Source organism: Penicillium concentricum, assembly GCF_028827145.1.
Source record: "Penicillium concentricum strain IBT 3081 chromosome Unknown utg000001l_segment0_segment0, whole genome shotgun sequence".
In the NCBI taxonomy this organism is placed as follows: domain Eukaryota; kingdom Fungi; phylum Ascomycota; class Eurotiomycetes; order Eurotiales; family Aspergillaceae; genus Penicillium; species Penicillium concentricum.
The window spans coordinates 8,397,938-8,419,461 of NW_026622754.1; the positions used below are offsets into that span (position 1 = coordinate 8,397,938).

A 21,524-nucleotide genomic window follows, 5' to 3' on the forward strand; every position below is an offset into this window, starting at 1 on the left:
CACCATGCCGGATGAGATAAATGAGTTGTGCAATCAGAAACGTTCCTTCATACGCGAGGCGACGGTCCGAAGATTGCCATAAACCTTGCCCTGTTTTGTGTTAGACAGATTCCTTTTTTAAAATTTATATCAAGACTTACTGGAGGGCTACCCAAAATCAAGCTGACAATTGCCTCTCGGGCAATGTGAATGTTCTTAAATCCACCCAGGATGTGGATCTTCTGGTCTGCAAGTACCACTCGTGTCCGACTGGCGTTTTCGATCGCGTACTTGGTCTTTCCGTCCTTGCCTGCAATACGTCCAATGGCACGACCAAGATGTTCTCCGTTCAGAGTCTTCACATCCTTGATCTCGAAAGTTTGGATGTACAGATCATCAAGTCGGAGAAGGGCAATCGCATCGTCGAGATCGAAACCAAGAGTGAAGGCCTTGATGAAATCGGCACCTTTTTGCAGAGCTCCCACATCGGTGGTAAACTTGGAGGTTCGCAACTCCACTGATCGGGTTTTGATGTTCATGCGCACTTGCAACTTGAGGTGCTCGACGATAGGAGGGCAGATCTTGGCCCAGCTCGCTTTGAGCGGGGTCATACGGTGCGGTGGGACAGGCACCTTTCGTGTTTCGATCCGATATGCTGCGGCAACGTCTTTGGCCGGGGTGAAGACGGGGCGACCTTCCTCGTCGATGCGCATTTCGCTATCCTCCGTAGACTCGGCGACGGGGTTAATAGGGGCACCCTCGTTGATGGCTTGTACATCGATCAAAACTTCATCATCCTGATCTATTGATTGTCAGCTAGAGGATTTTTTTTTATGTAGATCAGATCGAGTACTAACCATGAGATACGGGCTCGGGCTGGAACCCAAGAGCCTGCTCTGGCTGGCGAATAGCTGTAGGTGCCGACATTGTGTTGTTTTAAGAATGGAAATTTTTTCTTAAAATCTGTTATCGCAAAATTTAATCAGTTCCCCCCTCACGGAAAAATGAAGTGTGGGCGGAAGGGAATTTTTTGATGCAAACAAGACAAACACTGATGATTTCATTTGGGTTCTTCCAAAGCTTGGAAGCTTCCTCGTCAACAAGTCAACTACTGTATATGATACAGTTTGTCCTACTCCCTGATCAATTTTCTCATTTATGTCCAGGATGTAAAGACAAAGATGTCTGCTAATCTGGGACGTCGGCTGTACGCCCATATTTGGGATACAGCAAATCCATTTCTTGGTCGCATACGAATAAATCGCGTATCGGCCGATGCTTATAGCTCAAGATTATTCCTCGATTCCTCTATTTCAAATCATTCGCGACGAATCTCCACACTTCCAAAGAAACCGACTCATCTCACCAGAAGATTCGCTTCTGGGGGCTTTTTCGTCCTCGGCGTCTCACCTACGTCAGCTGTTGCGGATACTACTGCAGCATGCATCCTCTCCTCTCCCAAAATTGCCGCCCAATATGTTTGGAAGCGAACTTTACATACCTCGAACGACCATCGACGAGGGAAAGAAGCTTCTCAAGAGACCCATGAACGCAATGAAAATGACCATTCCCAGAAACCCGGCCAATCCGGCAAAGATACACCCACACATTCACAACCCAAACCATCTCAAGATAGTCAACAGCCAACAACGAACAATCGCCAATTAATGGATCGCTTACCACATATGCCTCATTTACATCGGCCAACCAAGGAGGAGCTTTTGGCCGCAGCAACCGGGTTCTGGTCACGCCTCAAAGTACGATTCAAATGGTTCTCTATAAGAAGTGTTCGTCCTTACAATTTGGATGAGATGACTGCCTTCTTCTCGTGGGTTTTGCTGGGCCACGTCGTCTGGGTCGTCGTGGGAACTACAACTTTCTTCTCGCTTCTGATCCTTGCGATCAACACAGTCTTTGCTCAAGGTACGTACATTTTTTGTTGCAGTAAGGTCTGGATACTAATGTGCCCGAACAGAAACATTGGCAGGGTGGGTAGGCAACTATCTCACCAAGTCTTCTGGAGTCAAAGTTGTTTTTGAATCTGCAATCGTACCCAAATGGAAAAATGGCGTCATCACCTTCAAGAATGTCTTTGTGTCAAAACGGCCAGGCCAAGGCGCAGGTCATGTCAGCAAAGGTTCATCGAAGTCTGCGGCAGCCGAGGCCGCAGCTCGAGGTGACAGTGGATTCGAAGATTCCCAGATAGTATCTGATGAAGAGGAGGATACTAACTATACACAATTCGATTTATCGATCGAGACGGTCAATGTGACACTATCATTCACCAAATGGCTCAATGGAAAGGGCCCGCTTCATGATGTTGAGGTGAAAGGTATACGGGGTGTAGTCGACCGCCGGCATGTTTATTGGCCGGAGGAAGACTTGGACCCTAAATCCTACCGGCATGAGCATAGACCCGGTGACTTTGAGATCGACTCTTTCAAGATGCATGATCTGCTTGTTACCGTTTACCAACCGGACAACTTCCGTCCCTTCTCCGTGAGCATCTTCTCGTGCGACCTCCCTCAGTTGCGGAAACAGTGGCTCTTCTATGATTTCCTCTCTGCCAACATGATGTCTGGGTCTTATGACAACTCTTTGTTCACAATCCACGCTCGACAAACCCATGGATTCACTGGTATCCGGCAGGATAGCGGAGCAGAAGATGATGACAAGCCAAACCCGTGGAAGAAACATAATAGAATTCGAGTTGACGGACTCAATGTCGACCATCTCAACCGTGGTGTTCAGGGTCCTTTCTCTTGGATTCACGAAGGGACTGTGGATATTGTGGCCGACATCATGTTACCTGCAGAAAATGATGAGAGCTTGGCCAAGGTGATGGTCGATTTCTATGATCGGTTAGAAGCCACTGTCACCTCCAATCGTTACCCGGAGCCTCTATCTTCAGACCCCAATGCAGAATCAGAGACTGAAGACCGACGTTTCCTCGTCATGGATTTGCGCGTGCACCTCAACAACGTTCGGGCTGTTGTGCCCATCTTCACCCGGGACCTTTCTTACATCAACAACGCATTAATCCGTCCTATTGTTGCCTATATCAACTCCAAGCGCACTTTTATTCCCGTCAATTGCCGCTTGGTCAAGCGTGTTGGAGATTTCGATGGAAGCTGGACCGTCTTTGACAGTGGTCTGATGGATGACCTGTCAGCTGCAGTGAGTACCCTCTTTTCCCTACAATGTCTGATCATTGCTGATAACCTTTTCAGACCTACGACGCGTTTGCCCGAGATGTCGTGGATGATCAAGCCCGGAAAAGGCGGTTCAAGAAAGTCGGATTTTGGTCCCTTCAGCTGGCCGCCCAGGCTATTTTCATGGGCATGGCTGGCAACATCGCCTAATTGTACTATCATGTACCTCATTGACTGGCGCTTTTTACTTTTTTTTTGGTCTGTATCATAGTCATTGCGGTCGCATTTACAGGGAGTCTAGGTCATTTGATTTCAATAGAATCCATTTCAACTCAAGTAGGAAACAGAACTTGAACCAGTCCAACTGTGAGATTTCCCAGGTATTGCCCTGGATATTCGAAACATTCCACTCTCCAATTCTCCAATAATTCTAGATCACTTTCATATCGCTCTGGTTCCACCGCAGTTGTGCCGAATGCTGGCACGGCTTTGTACTACAAACAGTTTATATATCTATTTCCCCTATGATGTTTGTAAAAGGCCATTATACACAATACACTCTTTGGTATATAAAAAGGAATAGTCAAAAAAGGCCAGGGAAAGAAAGAAAATATACTCGAGGCATACTCTCTTAGGTAACTCCGAGTAGACCCCAGAGCCGGGAGATTGAAAGGGATGTTCTGCATACTAACATCTCAAAATCTTCCTCTTCTCTTTTCTTCCTTAGTACTGATTTATCTAAGATCGCTGTTTCTTTTATATTTATCTTATTATGATCGTTTGTTATTATTCTTAGCTTGAAACCCCCTTTTTGCCCCCACTTCACTTTCTTAAGCTCTCCAGGGTCTCTCACCCTCTCATCATCTCTCCAGGGCTGTGCCACCAGAGAGTTTTTACTGTTATTTTCTTTCCAATCGGTTGATCGGTTGACATCCCTTTTTTTCCTGGCGCTTAAGCTTCAGCTTCCGGTGTTCCGCGCTCTCGCCCCTTTGGCCCTTCGCCTCGTGTCGCCCCCGAACGTGACCCCTCTGATGAGTCTCGATTCCTACACCAGCCATGTCGCAAGTTCCGCGAGGGAATGATGAAAGCTCGCCAACTTCGTCTAAGAATAAAACCGGCTATTCTGTCAATAACGGTCTCATCCCGCGGGATTATTTAGCTCGATCTGATCAACGCCCCGGACCTGCTCCTGGTTCCCGACATATCACACCTTCCCCGTTGCATACAAGTTCCCTGCCCCAGTCCTACCGTGTCGAGGGATCTGCGTCACAGAGCCCCCTGTCTCCGAAATCCAACCCTCCTTCCTCCCAGAATCGGTCGCCAGTCACCCGCGTGGCCAATGCGCAATACCCTGCGCCACCCTTCAGCCCTGGCCAGAGCCTGTCGCAATCACCTGAAACGGTAGGAACAGAGTCGGCGAATGTCGGCGGCCGGCCTGGCGAGAACAGTATGCCGAAACCATCCCGTGCGCCAGAGCCCGATCGATCTGCCTCTTCCTCCGTCAGCTCTATACACTCGATGCCGGGAGATCGCGCACCCCATCGCGTTATCCCTCGCACCTCGTCGATAGACTCTGCTATTTCATCCCTGTCCTCCAGCTCTCAGAGATCGGCCTTTGATGTCAATGCTCTGAGTTCAGCCGATATTAACAATCTCATCAACGCCGCTGGATCTGCCGAGGCTGTTATCGTGCACCTCTTGAAAGAGAAACACCAAGCGGCCTCTCAGAACGCGCAACTTTGGAAATTGGTTGATAAGCAAAGGACTTTAATCCTCGGCCTTAACAAGGATCTAGAGCGTGCTTTTCAAGAGAAAGAGAAATATCGGAAGAAGCTTAAAGATATGCAAGACGCTCCGCCATTGCCCGTTGCCGAGCCCTCGGCCTCTGTGGCCTCACCGAGCAATGACAAAGAGGATGTGTCGCGCAAACCTGACCAACCATCGATTGTCCCACCATCTGAAACCTCTCGGCGGGGCTTCGAAAACACCGCAAGCCCGGTCTCCCCCACAGATATCCCATCTCCAATAGGAGACGGAAAAAGCAGGTTTCCCCACCCAAACCGCAAGCCACCGCCTGCGCCTCTGAATCTACGACAAGCGGACAATAAAAGGGCATCTTCGGCTTCTGATTCAGATCCTGATTCAGATTCCGGTTCCGATTACGGCGACGCCCAAGATATAAATGGGATTCCGAGTGCGGGCCGTGGGCGGAGAAAGACGAGAGAGCAGGACGATCAGGACCGCGAGGCTACGCTACAGAAGGACATGATTGGGTCTACCGGTTCTGTGGGACCAACCCAGGCAGCATCCTCTCACAGCTCCCGAGATACAGCAACGTGTAGTCCGGGAACGGTCCCTAGGGAGCTTTCTACGAGATCCCCACCGAATGTGGGTGATTCTAGCTCATTGGGATCGCTTCTGGGCTCTCGGCCGCCTCCAGCTTCATCCTTTGGTGGGCGCTCCATCGTTGCCATGCCTATGAGCCCTGGACTGCCTTTGAGCCCGAGACCAGAAGATCGACCTATCAATTCCCCCATGCCTCGCATGCCACGGGACCCGTCCACTTCCATGCCGGCCGGGTATCAGGGCCCAGGACTGCCGCTCTCGCCAAGAATGGCCAACCACCCTATGGGATTTGCTCCCATCCCTTCGGGGCGTCCCAGTGGCCCTATCCCATCAATTGATCCCACAGTGATGATTGACAGCCCGAGATCCGCAACTTTCCCCGACACTCAAATTTACCGAGGATTGATGTCTGATGAATATCAAGGCCTACTTTTGCCTCCTAATGCCCTTCCTCTGGTTCAAGTCAGAGTATCCTCGTCGCGCCTTCGTCCTTCCCGGAACAGCTATATGGTGTCCAAGCCCCTGGACGAGGAACCTGTTTTCACCCTCAGCGTGATCCTTCGATCAGAGATGTCAGAGCTATGGCGAGTCGAAAAGGTCATTGGTGCCTTGCCACAGTTGGATCAGAGAGTCCGACAATCATCTCCGTTCCCCGCAAAATTACCGGATAGAAGTATTTTCAGCGGACACTCCCCTGCTAAGGTTGACTTGAGACGTGCCGCACTTAATGCGTACTTCGACAGACTTTTGGACACGCCAATGGATGAGAATGCCGCGATAGCTATCTGCCAATTTTTGACAAGTGATGCCATTGAGCCTAGAGACGACGAGACAAGTATACTGAAAGGTCTCGCCCAAACAAGGCCCGATATGCCACGTGGACCAGACGGAAAGCCGCAAAAGGAAGGTTACTTGACCAAGCGAGGCAAGAACTTCGGTGGCTGGAAAGCGAGATATTTCGTTCTCGATGGACCCGAACTGAGATACTACGAATCTCCGGGTGGTCCACACATGGGTACTATCAAACTTCATCATGCCCAAATCGGCAAGCAATCACCAAAATCCGAGACTGCTCCACCTCCTGCGGGCGAGGAAGACTCTGACAACCAGTATCGCCATGCATTTTTGGTTCTAGAACCGAAGAAGAAGGATTCCTCGGCACTTGTCCGGCATGTTCTTTGCGCCGAGAGCGACGAGGAGCGCGATACATGGGTCGATGCTCTCATGGAGTATGTTGAAAGTGCTTCTTCCGAGAATGAGGGACGTGGCAGCGTATCATCCAAGAGTCAGCCTCAGTCTCAAGATGAATCCCAAATCCAGCAAAAGCAGCTACTCTCCGGAACCGAGTCTAAGTCTAAAATCTTCAACGGAGGCAAGAGATCTGGCCGCGGGGTTGATAGCCCCGACCAGGATCTAGGAGGTGTGCAGGGTTTCAGCTTTGAGGATGCAGTGCAAGCTGATCCTCCCACTATTGGTTCTACTCTTGAGCAAGCCCCCCGGTCCCCACGAATCCCGGCTTTGACGACGGAATTCAGGGACACGGCCATGTCGTCTCCCGATCAAGCAATGCAGTCTCCCAGACTGATTTCTAGACCCACAAACGGCACAGTCATCCAGGACGTGGAAGCCTGGGGCAATAAGGCAAAGACGTCGACAAAAGAGAAGAAACGCAGTATCTGGGGTTTCCGCACCAGGTCCTCTTTCGATCTTGCCACCCAGGCCAGCAGCGATACATTAGTAGCAGGCAACAACGTTGAGCGGACAGGTCCTGTTAGACCTGTATTTGGTATACCCCTGGCAGAGGCCGTACAAGATTGTGGACCGCCAGGCATTAATGTGGAGCTGCCGGCAGTGGTTTATCGTTGCATTGAATATCTCCACGCCAAGGAAGCAGCCTTGGAGGAAGGAATCTTCCGCCTAAGCGGTTCCAATGTGGTGATCAAAGCTTTGAAAGAACGTTTCAACACTGAAGGTGATGTTGATTTCGTGTCTGGAGATCAGTATTACGACATTCATGCCGTGGCTTCTCTATTCAAGCAATACCTTCGAGAACTTCCGACGACAGTCCTGACCCGGGAGCTTCATTTGGACTTCCTTCGTGTTCTCGGTATGTACACATTCGTTGTTTGTACCCTTTTCTCCTGCTAACCTTATTCAAAAGAACTTGACGATCGCCAAAAGAAGGTCGCTGCCTTCAACTCTCTGGTGCATAGATTGCCCAGGCCTAATCTAGCATTGCTACGCGCTCTATCGCAGTTTTTGATCGAGATTGTGAACAATTCCGATGTGAACAAGATGACGGTCAGGAACGTGGGCATTGTCTTTGCTCCAACTCTCAATATTCCGGCGCCGGTCTTCTCCATGTTCCTCACGGATTACGACAGCATCTTTGGCGATACTGATTCGAGCTTCGCCAGGCCTACGGAGCTGACAGTTGAAAGCTCTCTCTTACCCGATGATATTCGTTCCCCACGTCATCAAATGTTCTCAGATCTTCCTACACCTTCGTACCAGCAGACTTCGTTCCGAACAACTGGTGATGGGAACGGTCCTTCCGATGGCCCCAGAAACCACTATGACACCGGTTTCGCCCCAATGCAACCTAGCTATGACCAACCGACGTCTTCCAGACACGAGCAGCACAACCAACCACCCCCGGGTGCTGGCACTTCGTATTCTTCTTTGAATGGCATGTTGGTGCCTAGCTCGGAAGACACTCGCTCGGTAAAGACGAAGCGACGGGAGAGTTCAATGCTCTTTATGGATGGTAAGACCCAACCAGAAGATTCTCACAGCCTTTACTAATCAATTCCATGAAGATCCTTCCTTCTACCAGGGCAATTGAATTATGATTCGCTTCTCACTGGTCTTTTCTTTTTCCACGCCCTTCTGATTTTGGACTGTCCCAGTGGTCATGCCGCTCTCCGGAAAAATTACGACTTGCACGACCGCAGAATGATGACTTTAACCCACTTGGCAATCTCAGCCATCAAAGTCGCGAGGGAATGAATAATGATAATGGTAACCAAGATGTGGTTACACGCCAAATTTGATGGGTTGTCCATCTTGGAGTTGAGAGTTCCCCTTGCCATGGTCAGCAACTTTGACCGTCGTTATACCCCCATTCTTTTTTTCTCTTCATTTTCTCACTCGCCTTTTTATTTCTTTCCCCCATATTTCAGCGCTTCCACTAGGGCTCGATGTCCATATATTATTATCTGCTCTCATTTATCTGGGAATTTGGTCCACGGTTACGCGATATGGGAGGCTGGGTGGCATACTTTGCCGATTTACTTTTTACAATTTACACACAACTTGTGATGGCGGAATACAAATTTCATTTCATCTATATGTAACATCATTTCCCGTGGCCTTGCTCACTCAGAATCGTCGTGTACTTTCTCCTTTCCAGAGACCCATGAGTTCACCTGTCTCCCTTGTCCAATCTCGGACACCATCCACTAAGGCCTTGGCCATTCCCTTGTTCTTGGACTTGCCATCAGTGGAACCTAGACCAATGGGTTTGCCACGATCCCCGGTGGCATACTCAGAGCCCATGCTTGGCAGCACATTTTCCCCCGCGCTCAGACTAACAAACAGAGCGAATGGAACGAGCCAAACGCACAGCCCAAAGTATGAAGCCACTTCAGAGAAAGAGGGCATCTCCTCGTAATTGACTCCATACGGTTGGCGCCAGTTGTTCGATGGAGGCAAGGGCTTCGAGAAATGGCGGAACCATAGCCAGTGGTTGAGACCGACTAGAAGGCAGGAGAGGAGGAAAAGAGGATCGGATAGCTTCACGATGGGGAATCGGCGCAGATTGCTGGCGTAGACCATGTGCGAAGCAATGCTCAACACAGATAGTGACACAGGGAATCGGTCGATTATCATAAGCAGAACTTGGACCGCGATGATGCCGTAGATCAGACGTGTCAACACGCGGCGGGCAAGAACCGTGTGTTCTTCCACAAGCTCGGATAGATAGTAGAGTCCCGAAGCTGGAGTTTCAACGAAGTCAGCTTTCCATTGTTGTTAGGATTCCATGTTTCGTTCCCATACCTATGGCCAAGGTGAGAAAGGCAAACCCGACAACCACCCCTAAATATCCAACTAGTGGTAGAATCCACATGATGCCCAGTGAATACAGAGCTGTCGAATGGTGGCGTTGAAAAGTAATGCAGGAAGCAATTCAGCCTCAGAGAGATTCGAGATGCAATCGGAGAAACGTGGACGTTTTGGGGTACGGATGCCTCAGGCAGCACCACCAAAAATAATTTATTGATTTTCTAAACTTGCAACTTGCAACACTTGCACATTCAATACCACACATCATGTCGCGCCCTGAAGATATCCTGTATGACAGCCTGATCCTACTCCACAGATCTTGAACAAACAAAAAAAACTAATCCCACATCTCGAAAACTCCAGCCCACCGGACCTGTTCTACAATGACAATGAATCGCGAAAGTATACGAAGTCCTCGCGAATTCGCAACATCCAAGCCAGCATGACCAGTCGCGCACTTGAACTCCTCGATCTAAAATCCCCATCCTTCATCCTCGATCTCGGCTGTGGCTCCGGTCTCTCCGGCGAAATGCTATCGGAAGTCGAGCCCGAAGAAGGTGGCCCGCACACATGGGTCGGGATGGATATTTCGCCCAGCATGTTGGACGTGGCTTTACAACGCGAAGTAGAAGGTGATCTATTCCTTGCAGATATCGGACAAGGCGTCCCATTCCGACCGGGTACATTCGACGCCGCAATCAGCATCAGTGCCATCCAGTGGCTGTGCAATGCGGAATCCAGCGATGTCAGTCCTGAAGGTCGTCTGCGACGCTTCTTTGAAGGTCTGTATGCCAGTCTTCGTCGGGGTGGACGTGCAGTCTGCCAGTTCTACCCGAAGAACGATGTCCAGCGGAGTATGATCAGTGGAGCTGCCATCAAAGCTGGCTTTGGTGCGGGTATCCTTGAAGATGACCCTGGCACTAAGAGCAGCAAGTTGTATCTGGTGCTGACTGTTGGTGGTGGTGGTTTGCCTGGTGATATTACTGGTGTTGTGAATGGCATGGATGATGTCAATGTCTTGGATGCGAGACGCAAGGCTACGGAGATCAATAATGCTCGTGGACCCCCGAGGAAGGGAGATAAGGCTTGGATTATGAACAAAAAGGAGCAGATGGCGAAGAAGGGCAAGGTCGTCAAGGCTAGCTCGAGATACACTGGTCGCAAACGACGAATCGCTTTCTGATTGAACTGCTTTGTTTACGCCGTTCGTCTTTGGTGGATTCAATCAAAAAAAAAAAAGAGAAGGAAAAGGAGAAAAAGTCTGGATGGAAAGAGTGTTCAAGTCATTCCCCTTCAAGTACATAACTTTCACCCATTCTGTCTGTGTATGCGCATTCCCCTGGGCGTTATTCACATGCCTGAATCGGAATTTGATCACATGGTCTTGTCGAGGGATGCTCATGGAGTTCACCTACAGGTTCAACTCGGCTCAAGTTAGTCGATCGTGAGGTGTCTGCTAGAGGCCTCGCAATGGGTTGGTGGCTTGGGGACTGAGCTCTTTACCTTCTGGGCACCGTGATATGAAGTTGGCCCATTGGAGATTCATGGCCTTCTTTGATGTTTATACCCAAAATTAATGCAATGAATGTCCATGTTATGATCACAAAAGAAAAAGTGTCTATTGCTATAATTTGCCGGTGAACGTTTCGAGCTAAATTGAAAGGAAAGATAATACATCAAATGAGGACCACGCCGACCAATTAACGGTGGAACACATTCCAAGAATCAGCAGGCAGCATCCTCAATCGTAGCGGAGGTATATTGGAGCGCGGGGGATTCCAAAATTTACAGAGACGCCTCCATCTTGTCCAGAACAGCCCGGGTGAACTCGTGAGTGGTAGCCTGACCACCCATATCGCGGGTCATAGTGCGGCTAAAAAGAAAGTCAGTATAGTCCTTTTTCACTAGGGTGTATGGTTCACTCACCCTTCACCGATAACATCGTAGACAGCCTTGGAAATGCGGTTGGCGTGATCATCGAGACCAAGGTGGCGCAGAAGCATGGAGCCAGACAGAATCATAGCACTGGGGTTGGCCTGATCCTTGCCCTTGATGTCAAGACCGACGTGACGGCAGCCAGGCTCGAAGACAGCAACGTCACGGCCCATGTTGCAACCGGGGACGACACCGGGTCCACCAACGAGGGCAGCACCGACGTTGGACAGAATACCACCGTAAAGGTTGGGCATGACCATAACGTCGAACTGCTGGGGGCGGGAGACAGCCTGCATGGAAGCGTTGTCGACAATCATGTCCTCCACCTCCAGGGTGGGGTACTCCTCAGCGACCTTGTGGAATGTGCTGCGGAAGAGACCATCGGCCAACTTCATGATGTTGGCCTTGTGAATGCAGGTAACCTTCTTGCGGTTGTTGGCAAGAGCGAAGCTGAAAGCGAATCTGGCGATACGCTCGGACTTGGCGCGGGTGATGATCTTCAGGGACTCGACAACACCGTTGACGGACTGGTGCTCGAGGCCGGAGTACTCTCCCTCGGTGTTCTCACGGATGATGCAAAGGTCGACATTCTTGTGGCGAGTCTCGTAACCGGGGATGTTCTTGATCAGAGAGATGGAGGCGTAGATGTCCAGCTCCTGACGCAGGGCAACGTTGAAGGACTGATGGCCAGAGCGCTCAATGGGAGTGTGGAGGATACCCTTCAGACCGAGCTTGTTGCGCTTGAGGGAAGCCAGGGACTCGCGGAAAAGCTCCTCGGAGTGCTTGTTACCGGCGTCAACACCGCTAACATCGACCTGCTCCCACTCAATGGGGACGTTGTCGGCCTTGAAGATGGTCTTGACCGATTCGGCGACCTCGGCACCGATACCGTCACCTTGTCGAGTGTTAGTCCAAAGCATGCGCAATGCAAGCAGAGAATTGCGCAAAATATGTGAGGCATACCAGGGATGAGGGTCACGGTGTACTTGCCACCGTACTTGGTGGGCTTGAAGATGTCCGACTGAATGCTGGCGAAGGCTGCGCAAATTGGTTAGCGGGGGATTTCGAGACAGGTAAAGATCAATGGCGTACTTCTGGCGGGAATAGAGCGACCAAGAGACGAAGCTCCGGAAGCGCTGCGGAGCAGAGTCTATAGAGCAGGTTAGCGAAAGCCAGCTGGCTTGAAAACTGCGGAAACACGGAAACATGGAAGCATGAAAAAAGCAAATATGAAAAACTTACCCGAGCAGGCTGTGCCGTTCTAGAGAACATTTTCAAATGGTTAAAACAAAGAAATTGGGACAGAATTCACGAATCACCAAATTCGAGGGGGTTGGAAAAGGGAACAGTGAAAACGGGAAAAAAAGCCTCCGGATGGGCTCGGCATCGATGTGGTTAGCGCCGGCCCGATCTTATCTGAATGGATACACCTTAGGACTTCAAACAATGAAATATATCAACTCTACATCCTTATTCATTTACTTCCCCGAAACTTCAAGTTCTTTCGTCAATTCTTATTCATATCCTCTTCCGGTTGTCGAATGTCATAACCCTAATCTCAGTGGTCAACTCGAACAAAAGATATCTACGACCTTCACTAATATACTCTAGCTCAATCAACTTAGCTTATTAGCCTATTTGTCTATCAAAGCATTCGAGACGATGGCTTGCCATAGACCCTCTCGATATGAGACCTTCGGTTCATTATTGAAGTGGCAAGTGGACATCGATCAATAAGGACCCTATTCAGAACGGGCAACCTCGAACAGAACTTCTATTAGGCCTGATGTCGATCGACTCAGAACTCTATTCAGGATCATGCCTCTATTCAGAGTAAACGAGTTCTTCGAACTCATGCCCAACATACTCTTCTCAATAACGAGACTACTATTGAACTAGTCATGATACCTGATCTTCACAAATATATAAACCTCATTGCAGCTCGTCTTCTCCGATTCTTTTCTCCAGACATCTCCATCATCGAGCTTTCTCAGTATCTGTCCTTTGCTCTTCAAACCAATCTTCCAATTCCAAACCCCTGGTTACTCCCTCAACGATCAAGATGAAGGTCACCTCCGTTTTCGTCGCTGTTCTCGCCGCTGGCACTGTCCAAGCCGCCGCTGTTGCAGGTAAAGGTGGTCCCAACATTACCCTCCCCAAGTGGTGTGGCCACATCGGCCAGGGCTGCAAGCGAACTGCCGATGCCTCCATCGATGTCAAGCGCTCTGCCGATGCCCTCGCCGAGGCCATGGCCTCAAACTTGCCCATGGTCCTTCAGAAGTGGTGTGGTCACATTGGCCAGGGCTGCTACAAGGCCAAGCGTGCCGCCGATGCCGTCGATGAGGTCAAGCGTACCAGCGACGCTCTCGCTTATGCCATGGCTGCTCTCGAGGAAGAGGATGATGAGTAAAGGTACGTTACAGTTTCATCTATCCTGTTCATGGAATCAATTGACTGACTTTTCCCAGTGTCTCCTTTACTTTGAGTCCCTTGGTGCTGCATGTATCAACAGAGCTTGCTCGATAACTCTCTTTTCGGTCACCGATATGCACACCTTCGACCACTTTTTCGATTTGAAAGCTTTCAGGGAAGCCCGGTTGGCATGTGATGGATGCGTTATGAAAATGCCAATGGCGAACACTCTTTATCTTCACCATTTGTCATGGCATTGATTTCTGGTAAATCAGCATTTGAATTGTGGGGGTTGATGGATCGTTACTCGAAGAATATGTATCTAGAATCAAAGAAATCCATCCCCTTTTGACACACTTTATTCAAAATACCAACGACAAGATGCTCCGTAAGCTTAGGCCGCTAAATCAGACGTTGTAGAAAAGTTGTTTTGTACATTTAAACGCCTATTTTCTATATTTTGGGGGCTAATTATTCTTATACTTCAGACTATAGGACTAGTAAAGGGAAGAGATATCCGAGATACCACCAGAAAGACTACTGGCAAGTCTTAACCAAGGCCATATAAGCGGCCAGCTATTCTTGTTTGGTATATATTCCTTAGGCTGAGGGAGCTTTTACAATGTTTCCTTTAGACTAGTTGGGGCAGATAAATGCAAAGGTGTTACAAGAACAAAAATGATATGGAGATATATACACAAGGAATCCGTTTCAACAGACCTATTTCAGACAGAACTAATGGTGGTATACACCACAGCTAGGGTAATATCGTCCCATCTCCTGAAATGCGCCATATTGTGATTCCATCGGAGCATCTCTTGACATCTCCCACCATTGCTGACCTTGATACACAGGATCCTTTGAGCCAACATAGGATTCACCAGTGGTGGGCTCTTTCGGGAGATGAGGGGCTTGGTTGGCAGTGTTTTCGTACCCAGATACCATGTAGGGTTCAGCATCAGCATATCCATTTCCATCTGCAGGGTCATCCATAGCAGAATCATGCATAGAAAAGTCCCCACCAGGAGCAGTATTGGCATCATTTCCAAACTTCGAGTAGAGCTGCCATGTTTGGATCAGCCGTTCTCTTTGTTCTGTGTCGGCGTTTTCAAAAAGGGCAAGTTGGTCCTGAGTAAGGGTGTTTGGGTCAAGACCGTGATGTCTCAGCACATCAATGCTTAAGGGCTCTGTGTGCTGGACGACTCCGTGGGCTGAGTGATGGTAGTGTTGGGTAATGCTGTATGCAGGTTCTGGCGCTTGAGGTGGTACAAGGGTCTCTCTAGGGGCGGGATGCATCTGTGTCATACTCATTTGTCTATCAAACAGAGCGGAAAGTTCGTCTTGCACTTTCGAGTTGCTTTCTGAAGCAGACATGCCGCACTATATATATATATATACCTGGTCAGGTTCCTTGGTATAGAAAGACAAGAACGAATGCAATCTACCTGTTTACAGTGAGGGTTCTCGATAAAGGCCGCAAGTGCATTTGAGATATCGGAGACGTGCCCGCAGTGCGGGCACTGATGTAGTATGGAGGAAGACATGGCGGGGTGGATTTCTGTCTAACTCAACAATATCCGAACGAATGGGAAATGTAGAAACTTGTTTGTTCCCTGTAAAACTGAATAGGAGAAAGAATTTAAAGCGTTGTGTTTTTTTATTTAGGTCGAGGGGGCAAAGATGCCCAAGTCCTTGTTCGGTTGGGCTGCAGTCGCAGGGGCCACTAGGAGATGATCATATGTTATACCGCATATCATGTCTATAATATACCCATCATGAGCCCATAATATATCCATTGTATATCCAAAATATACACAATACTATAAGGTACTTAAGTAGTACACTCAAAGCTTGTAAAGAAGACATACAAACCAAAGTACCAATTAGGTATCTCGCGGTCATGTGACTGGAAGCTCTGCCAGGCAACCCCGTGACGCGACAGCGTCACTGCTAGTGCCTAGGAACCTCCGTTATCATCCCCAGAGCTTCCAACCTCACCCTACCTATCCACCGTCACCCTCCAACCCGGCCATTCCCTTCCCTTATCTGTCCAATATACAGATTAACTCCTTCGGCCCACCCACAGTGACGTCTGTTGTTCTTGAACCTCACCGCATCGCATCCTCACCAAAATCATGGTCAGTCAGCTTTGGATCTACACAATATGACATACGGTATCCCAATCAAGCTAACAGAGTGATTATTCAGACGTCAATCGGCACAGGCTACGATCTCTCCAACTCGGTGTTCTCGCCAGACGGCCGGAATTTCCAGGTAACCCAAACACAACCCAGCTTCTGAACGAGCCACAGAATCCAGCTTCACCTTGCTGACCATATACCATCTAGGTCGAATATGCTGTCAAGGCAGTTGAGAATGGAGGCACCGCTGTCGGAATCAGATGCAAGGATGGTGTAGTGTTGGCAGTTGAGAAGATCATCACGAGCAAGCTCCTAAAGCCAGGCGCGAACAAGAGAATCGCAACAGTCGATCGTCATGTCGGAATTGTGAGCTCCCGTTTTCCTTTTATCCATATGACCTTTTCCCAACGCAATGCGTTTCCATCGAAACCATGCTATCAGGGAAGGCTGCAAAGTACCCGTTGCTAATCTGGACTCTTTCTACCAATATAGGTATCCGCTGGCCTCGTTCCCGACGGTCGTCACTTCGTTTCCAGAGCTAGAGATGAGGCTTCCTCCTGGAGAGGCACATACAAAGGTCCCATTCCGACCTCTGCGCTTGCCAATCGCTTGGGTGGTTATGTGCAGGCATACACCCTCTACTCCAGCGTACGGCCCTTCGGTGTAACTGCTATTGTTGGCGGATGGGATACCGAGGCGGAGCTTCCAGTTGATGGACAGGTTGGCACTGGACCCAAGTCCGGCTCTGGTGGAAAGGTTGAGGGTGCCAAGGCTGGAGGTCCTGGCCTATACATGATCGAGCCTAGTGGACTGTATTGGGTATGTTGCGACTTGTTGTGTATTTGGTTGTATATGCTGACAAGAATAGGGATACTACGGTGCTGCTACCGGCAAAGGACGACAGGCTGCCAAAGCTGAACTCGAGAAACTAGACCTCACTTCGGGTAATCTGTCTTTGGCAGATGGTGTGAAGGAAGCTGCCCGTATTATCTATGTTGCCCATGAAGACAGCAAGGATAAGGATTTCGAGCTCGAGATGACGTGGATCAGCTCGTTCGATGGACCGACCAAGGGTCGTCATGAGGAAGTGCCCAAGGAGCTCCTTGAGGAAGCAGAGAAAGCAGCCAAGCGCTCTCTGGAAGGGGACGATGAAGAAGAGGAGGACAAGGGTCAAGGCGAACAGATGGAAGAGTGAACATGTAATAGATTATGCTCCCAAAGAATTATGGTTCTGTGAAGGTGTTTTTCCTTTCATACTCCAAAAATAAACCTACGAAGATCCAAATTTAGGTTCCAAAAAGCCACACCAAATATGTTAGAGGGTTCCAACGTAGCCCTCAAACCCCAAAAGATACAATATCCATCAATCTATCGCAAGAAATTACAAAATCTTGCCCTCAGCCCACTCCTTCCTCTTCAATCCCAACTCCACAGCAGCACTACCCCAATCCTCGCCATGGTTGTGCATACCACTATTTCCAAGACCAGCCCGTTCCAATCCCTGCTGTTCCGTCAGAACAGTAAGCAATCCAAAGATGACAGGGACACCAGAATCAAGCTGCACACGCATGAGACCATGGCTGACAGCATCAGCGATATATTCAAAGTGCATAGTAGCGCCCTTGATGAGAACACCGATGGCAATAATAGCATCGAAAGGCTTCTTGGGGGTTGTGGACTCGGTTGAACCGGAGACTTCAGTTGTGGGCGATGCCAGGAGATCGGTGGCGCTGATGCCCTCGCCGGAGGAGTTGGCCTGGAGCTGGGAGGCGGCGTAAAGGCTGTAAGGAAGTGTTAGTTAAAGTTTTTTGGGAGATATGGTAGCTATAGTAGCTATAGTATGGCAGATTATCACTGACCGTTGCACTGCGAGAGGCAGCTCGTAGCTGCCCGGAACTGTCTGGACTGTGATATTTTCCGCGGTCACGCCGGCTGCGAGGAGGCTCTTCTTTGCTCCTGATACCAGTTGTTCGATGATGACTGTGTTCCATCTAGCGTGCACGATCGCAACGCGGAGTCCAGAACCTGTGAAATCGGTATTAGCTAGGGAGTTTCCCCGAAGGGAAATTGCTTTTACCATCGTGGGTCTGGGCAGCACCGGGGCCTTTGATAGTAGTCATTTTGTTGAGTGGGATGGTTAATGTAAAGAAAGAGAGAAGTTGTTTGGAGGATTAGAAGAATTGAGCTTGACGAATGTTTATGAATCAGAGGAGCTTCGAGGGGCGAAATCCCTCGGTCCCGCATTTGGCGGGGGAAGGCGGAATGTCAACACCGAACACGGCAATTGAGCGCAATTGGTCCAATGGGGTGGTTCTACAGTCAATTTGGCTTATACAAGCTAGAAATGCATTCTTTATGATAAACTATAGGCAAGGAACCGAGAAAAGGGTGATAAAAAAAAACAAAACGAGATTCCCATTGTCCCGAAGCTGAAAACACCTAAAGATAAAAAGATGACTGGATCATAAGAATCGTCTAACCTTGCCCTAAAGAAACATTTACTCGACAGTGACCGACTTGGCCAGGTTACGAGGGAAATCGACATTCAGTCCCTCGCCAACGGCAAGCCAGTAAGAGATCAGCTGCAATGGGATCACATTGAGCAGACCTTGAAGGCAATCCACAGTCTTGGGCACGTTGATCTTCTCGGTCAGGGCGGATGAGAACTCGGGGTCATCGTCGTTGCAGATGACAATGGGGCGACCACCACGAGCAATAACTTGCTGGTAGGCGTTCAAGGACTTAGTGAACAGGTTGTCACGGGTGAGAATCATGATAATGGGAAGGTTCTCGTCAACAAGAGCCAACACACCGTGCTTCAATTCACCCGACATGACAGCTTCGCAGTGGAGGTATGAGATTTCCTTGATCTTCAGGGCACCCTCGAGGGCAGTGGGGAATTGAGCACCACGGCCCAACAGTAGCAAGCTCTTCTGGTTCTTGAAGGACTGGGCACACAGCTCCTTGATCGGATCGTTGAGCTTCAAGATCTGCTTGAACTGCTCGGAGATCTTTCCAAGGCCCTCCATGATCTCCTCACGTCTTTCCTGCTTGGAGGCACGATCTTCACTCAGTGACAAAGCGAACATGACCATAGCCACAAATTGAGAGGTGTATGCCTTGGTAGAGGCCACACCGATCTCGGGACCAGCGTTAATGTGCACACCGCAGTGAGTGAGGAGAGAGATGGAAGATCCGACAACGTTGACACAACCAACGGTCAGGGCGCCACGTTCCAGACAGTAGCGAAGGGCCATCAGGGAATCAGCGGTCTCTCCAGACTGGGAGACAAACACACAGGTATCATCACGGAACACTGGAGCCTGTCGGTCAAGGAAGTCGGAGGCGAGCTCGACTGCGATAGGAATCTCAGTGAGCTCTTCAAAGATACCACGCACAGCCATGCATGAGTGGTAGCTGGTGCCGCAGGCAATGAAGATGATTCGTCGGCAGCGACGAATAGTCGAGATGTACTGGCGGAGACCACCGAGAGTGACCTTCTTGTTGGTCACATCCAGACGGCCTCTCATGGTGTTGACGACAGACTCGGGCTGCTCGAAGATTTCCTTCTGCATGAAGTGATCGAACTTGCCCTTCATGATCTCCTGCAGCTCGAGTTCAATGGTCTGAATGGCACGGACGTTGGAAGTGCCATCATCCTTGGTCAGACGGTGGATGTTGAGCTGTCCCTCGTGAATGTGGGCAATATCGTCATCCTCAAGGTAGAGGACCTTCTTGGTGTGCTCCACAATAGCAGATGGGTCAGAAGACAGGAAGAACTCGACGGGCTGGGGGATGCCATCGTCGGAGAGGAATGCACGAGACTGGGAGCGGTGCAGGAGGGACTTGTCAGGAGGGGCAAGAAGGCTTGTGGCAGACTTCTTGGCAGCCGCATTCTGGGAGGCCTGCTCCGCGGAAAGGACACCATCTTCGGAATATTCAACATCCACGAAATCCACCTTCATCTTCTTGGAGGTCTTCACACCGATGACCAGGGGCGAACCCTTACGGGCAGCAATGACCTCATGGGGGTAGTGAACGGACTTGAGCAGCAAACCAAAGGCACCCTCAAGCTCTTTGATGACTGCCTTGGCCAGGACTGTGAATTCGATGTCGGGGTGTTGGTCGTAGAGGTATTTGGCGAGCTTGGCAATGCACTCGGTATCGGTCTCGGTCTCGAAACGGAAGCCCTTGGTCTCCAGCAGAGCCTTCAATTCCTTATAGTTGGTGATGATACCGTTGTGGACGACGGCGAACTCCCAGTTGGCGTCAGAACTATCAACGATCCAATTAGCTTCTCCGTCTCTCAATGATCAAGTTTGGAGGACTTACCGGTGGGGGTGGCAGTTCTGGCGAGAGGGGGTACCGTGGGTAGCCCAACGGGTGTGAGAGATACCAGCATGAGACTCAAAGGTCTTGGTCATGTCCTCTGAGCTCTGCTCAATGAGTTCCTTCAACTTGGCCACCTTGCCAACTTCCTTGAATGCACAGACTTCATTCTTCTTGTTGCCATCGACGGCCATACCAGCCGAGTCGTAGCCACGGTACTCCAATCTCGAGAGGCCTAGGGAAAATAACGGTGAGTAAAAGGTTTGGTTGGAAAACAGGCAGCTTTGGGGCACTCACCATTTAGCAGTGTGTCAATGATGAATCTGCGATCCTTCTCGACGAGGTAGTTGATGTAACCGAAAATTCCACTATGCAGACTGTGAGTATATCCCATTGAGGAAAGTAGACAAAGACCTTACCACATGATGGGCAAAAATGAAAAGTGAATAGAAAAACAATGGTATTGGGAGAGTAGGGATTGTTTTTAAAAAAAAGGGATTAAAAAGAGAGTAACAGGAGAAATGATTGAAAGTAGCAAGCAGGGCAGAGATGTTTCGTATTTATAGAGGGGGGGGCAAACAGAGAAGGGGGAGGGGCGGATTATTATTAGCTCTTTCTGCAAGTCCAATGAGGGAGGTGCTCGGACCAACTTGGTTCCTAGGGGAATGTCTCACTTGGCTCTATTTTTTTTTTACTTCAAATAATAATTGGAAAAATTGAGAAAAAAAATTTAATTAAATAAAATTGCTGTAAATAGTAATAGTATTTGTAGAATAGGTGATAGGTAGTATAATAGTAAATAAATAGTATTTTTTTTGGCCGTCACCTTGTACCTGGTTGCCCAGTGACAGTACGGAGTATATTGGTCTGATCTTCATTATATCGCCTATATTCACGCTAAATCGGAGCTACCAGAAACAAAAAAGAGGCGGAGCTCTTGGAAGTTCAAAAAAAAATTTATTATATACGTGGAAAAATCTATAATTATATCTAGTGGCCCGGCACATTCCTTAGTGCACGGAGGATCCCCTGAAAAAGGAACCTTGGAAAGGTTCGACAGACGTTCCACGCTTCTGCAGCCATTTTATATCCCCCCTTGAACTCGGTACTGCATATACTATTGGCCTGCTATTTGTCCGTATCTTTGGTACACTCCATATATGTA

At 49.3% G+C, this 21,524-nt stretch overlaps 11 protein-coding genes across 11 annotated transcripts; 5 read left to right on the forward strand and 6 right to left on the reverse strand.

Annotated features, from left to right (window-relative positions):
• Positions 1–33: 33 nt before the first annotated feature.
• Positions 34–906, reverse strand: N7517_003241 (pre-rRNA-processing protein PNO1; the record flags this gene model as incomplete). The annotated part of the gene is made up of 3 exons (XM_056720971.1): positions 34–90; positions 141–781; positions 837–906. The coding sequence occupies 3 exons, from the start codon at positions 904–906 to the stop codon at positions 34–36; spliced, it is 768 nt and encodes a 255-aa protein (XP_056585106.1).
• A 740-nt stretch (positions 907–1,646) lies between these two features.
• Positions 1,647–3,341, forward strand: N7517_003242 (mitochondrial distribution and morphology protein; the record flags this gene model as incomplete). Its single annotated transcript, XM_056720972.1, has 3 exons — positions 1,647–1,902; positions 1,955–3,156; positions 3,210–3,341. 3 exons carry the CDS (start codon positions 1,647–1,649, stop codon positions 3,339–3,341), a joined length of 1,590 nt encoding a protein of 529 aa, XP_056585107.1.
• An 846-nt stretch (positions 3,342–4,187) lies between these two features.
• N7517_003243 (GTPase-activating protein BEM3) lies at positions 4,188–8,322 on the forward strand (the record flags this gene model as incomplete). The annotated part of the gene is made up of 3 exons (XM_056720973.1): positions 4,188–7,584; positions 7,639–8,244; positions 8,297–8,322. The coding sequence occupies 3 exons, from the start codon at positions 4,188–4,190 to the stop codon at positions 8,320–8,322; spliced, it is 4,029 nt and encodes a 1,342-aa protein (XP_056585108.1).
• A 536-nt stretch (positions 8,323–8,858) lies between these two features.
• On the reverse strand, positions 8,859–9,606 carry N7517_003244 (uncharacterized protein; the record flags this gene model as incomplete). The annotated part of the gene is made up of 2 exons (XM_056720974.1): positions 8,859–9,475; positions 9,537–9,606. The coding sequence occupies 2 exons, from the start codon at positions 9,604–9,606 to the stop codon at positions 8,859–8,861; spliced, it is 687 nt and encodes a 228-aa protein (XP_056585109.1).
• Positions 9,607–9,808: 202 nt separating this feature from the next.
• Positions 9,809–10,725, forward strand: N7517_003245 (18S rRNA methyltransferase BUD23; the record flags this gene model as incomplete). Its single annotated transcript, XM_056720975.1, has 2 exons — positions 9,809–9,831; positions 9,906–10,725. The coding sequence occupies 2 exons, from the start codon at positions 9,809–9,811 to the stop codon at positions 10,723–10,725; spliced, it is 843 nt and encodes a 280-aa protein (XP_056585110.1).
• A 602-nt stretch (positions 10,726–11,327) lies between these two features.
• Positions 11,328–12,749, reverse strand: N7517_003246 (isocitrate dehydrogenase (NAD(+)) IDH1; the record flags this gene model as incomplete). The annotated part of the gene is made up of 5 exons (XM_056720976.1): positions 11,328–11,415; positions 11,469–12,372; positions 12,441–12,515; positions 12,570–12,627; positions 12,720–12,749. 5 exons carry the CDS (start codon positions 12,747–12,749, stop codon positions 11,328–11,330), a joined length of 1,155 nt encoding a protein of 384 aa, XP_056585111.1.
• A 790-nt stretch (positions 12,750–13,539) lies between these two features.
• Positions 13,540–13,887, forward strand: N7517_003247 (mating alpha-pheromone PpgA; the record flags this gene model as incomplete). Its single annotated transcript, XM_056720977.1, has 1 exon — positions 13,540–13,887. The coding sequence occupies one exon, from the start codon at positions 13,540–13,542 to the stop codon at positions 13,885–13,887; it is 348 nt and encodes a 115-aa protein (XP_056585112.1).
• Positions 13,888–14,624: 737 nt separating this feature from the next.
• N7517_003248 (uncharacterized protein) lies at positions 14,625–15,433 on the reverse strand (the record flags this gene model as incomplete). Its single annotated transcript, XM_056720978.1, has 2 exons — positions 14,625–15,269; positions 15,335–15,433. 2 exons carry the CDS (start codon positions 15,431–15,433, stop codon positions 14,625–14,627), a joined length of 744 nt encoding a protein of 247 aa, XP_056585113.1.
• Positions 15,434–16,024: 591 nt separating this feature from the next.
• N7517_003249 (proteasome core particle subunit alpha 7) lies at positions 16,025–17,225 on the forward strand (the record flags this gene model as incomplete). The annotated part of the gene is made up of 5 exons (XM_056720979.1): positions 16,025–16,027; positions 16,098–16,163; positions 16,238–16,396; positions 16,523–16,849; positions 16,899–17,225. 5 exons carry the CDS (start codon positions 16,025–16,027, stop codon positions 17,223–17,225), a joined length of 882 nt encoding a protein of 293 aa, XP_056585114.1.
• Positions 17,226–17,411: 186 nt separating this feature from the next.
• Positions 17,412–18,150, reverse strand: N7517_003250 (lumazine synthase RIB4; the record flags this gene model as incomplete). Its single annotated transcript, XM_056720980.1, has 3 exons — positions 17,412–17,811; positions 17,890–18,055; positions 18,108–18,150. The coding sequence occupies 3 exons, from the start codon at positions 18,148–18,150 to the stop codon at positions 17,412–17,414; spliced, it is 609 nt and encodes a 202-aa protein (XP_056585115.1).
• Positions 18,151–18,528: 378 nt separating this feature from the next.
• Positions 18,529–20,783, reverse strand: gfa1 (glutamine--fructose-6-phosphate transaminase (isomerizing) GFA1; the record flags this gene model as incomplete). Its single annotated transcript, XM_056720981.1, has 4 exons — positions 18,529–20,305; positions 20,363–20,594; positions 20,657–20,727; positions 20,779–20,783. 4 exons carry the CDS (start codon positions 20,781–20,783, stop codon positions 18,529–18,531), a joined length of 2,085 nt encoding a protein of 694 aa, XP_056585116.1.
• Positions 20,784–21,524: the final 741 nt, after the last annotated feature.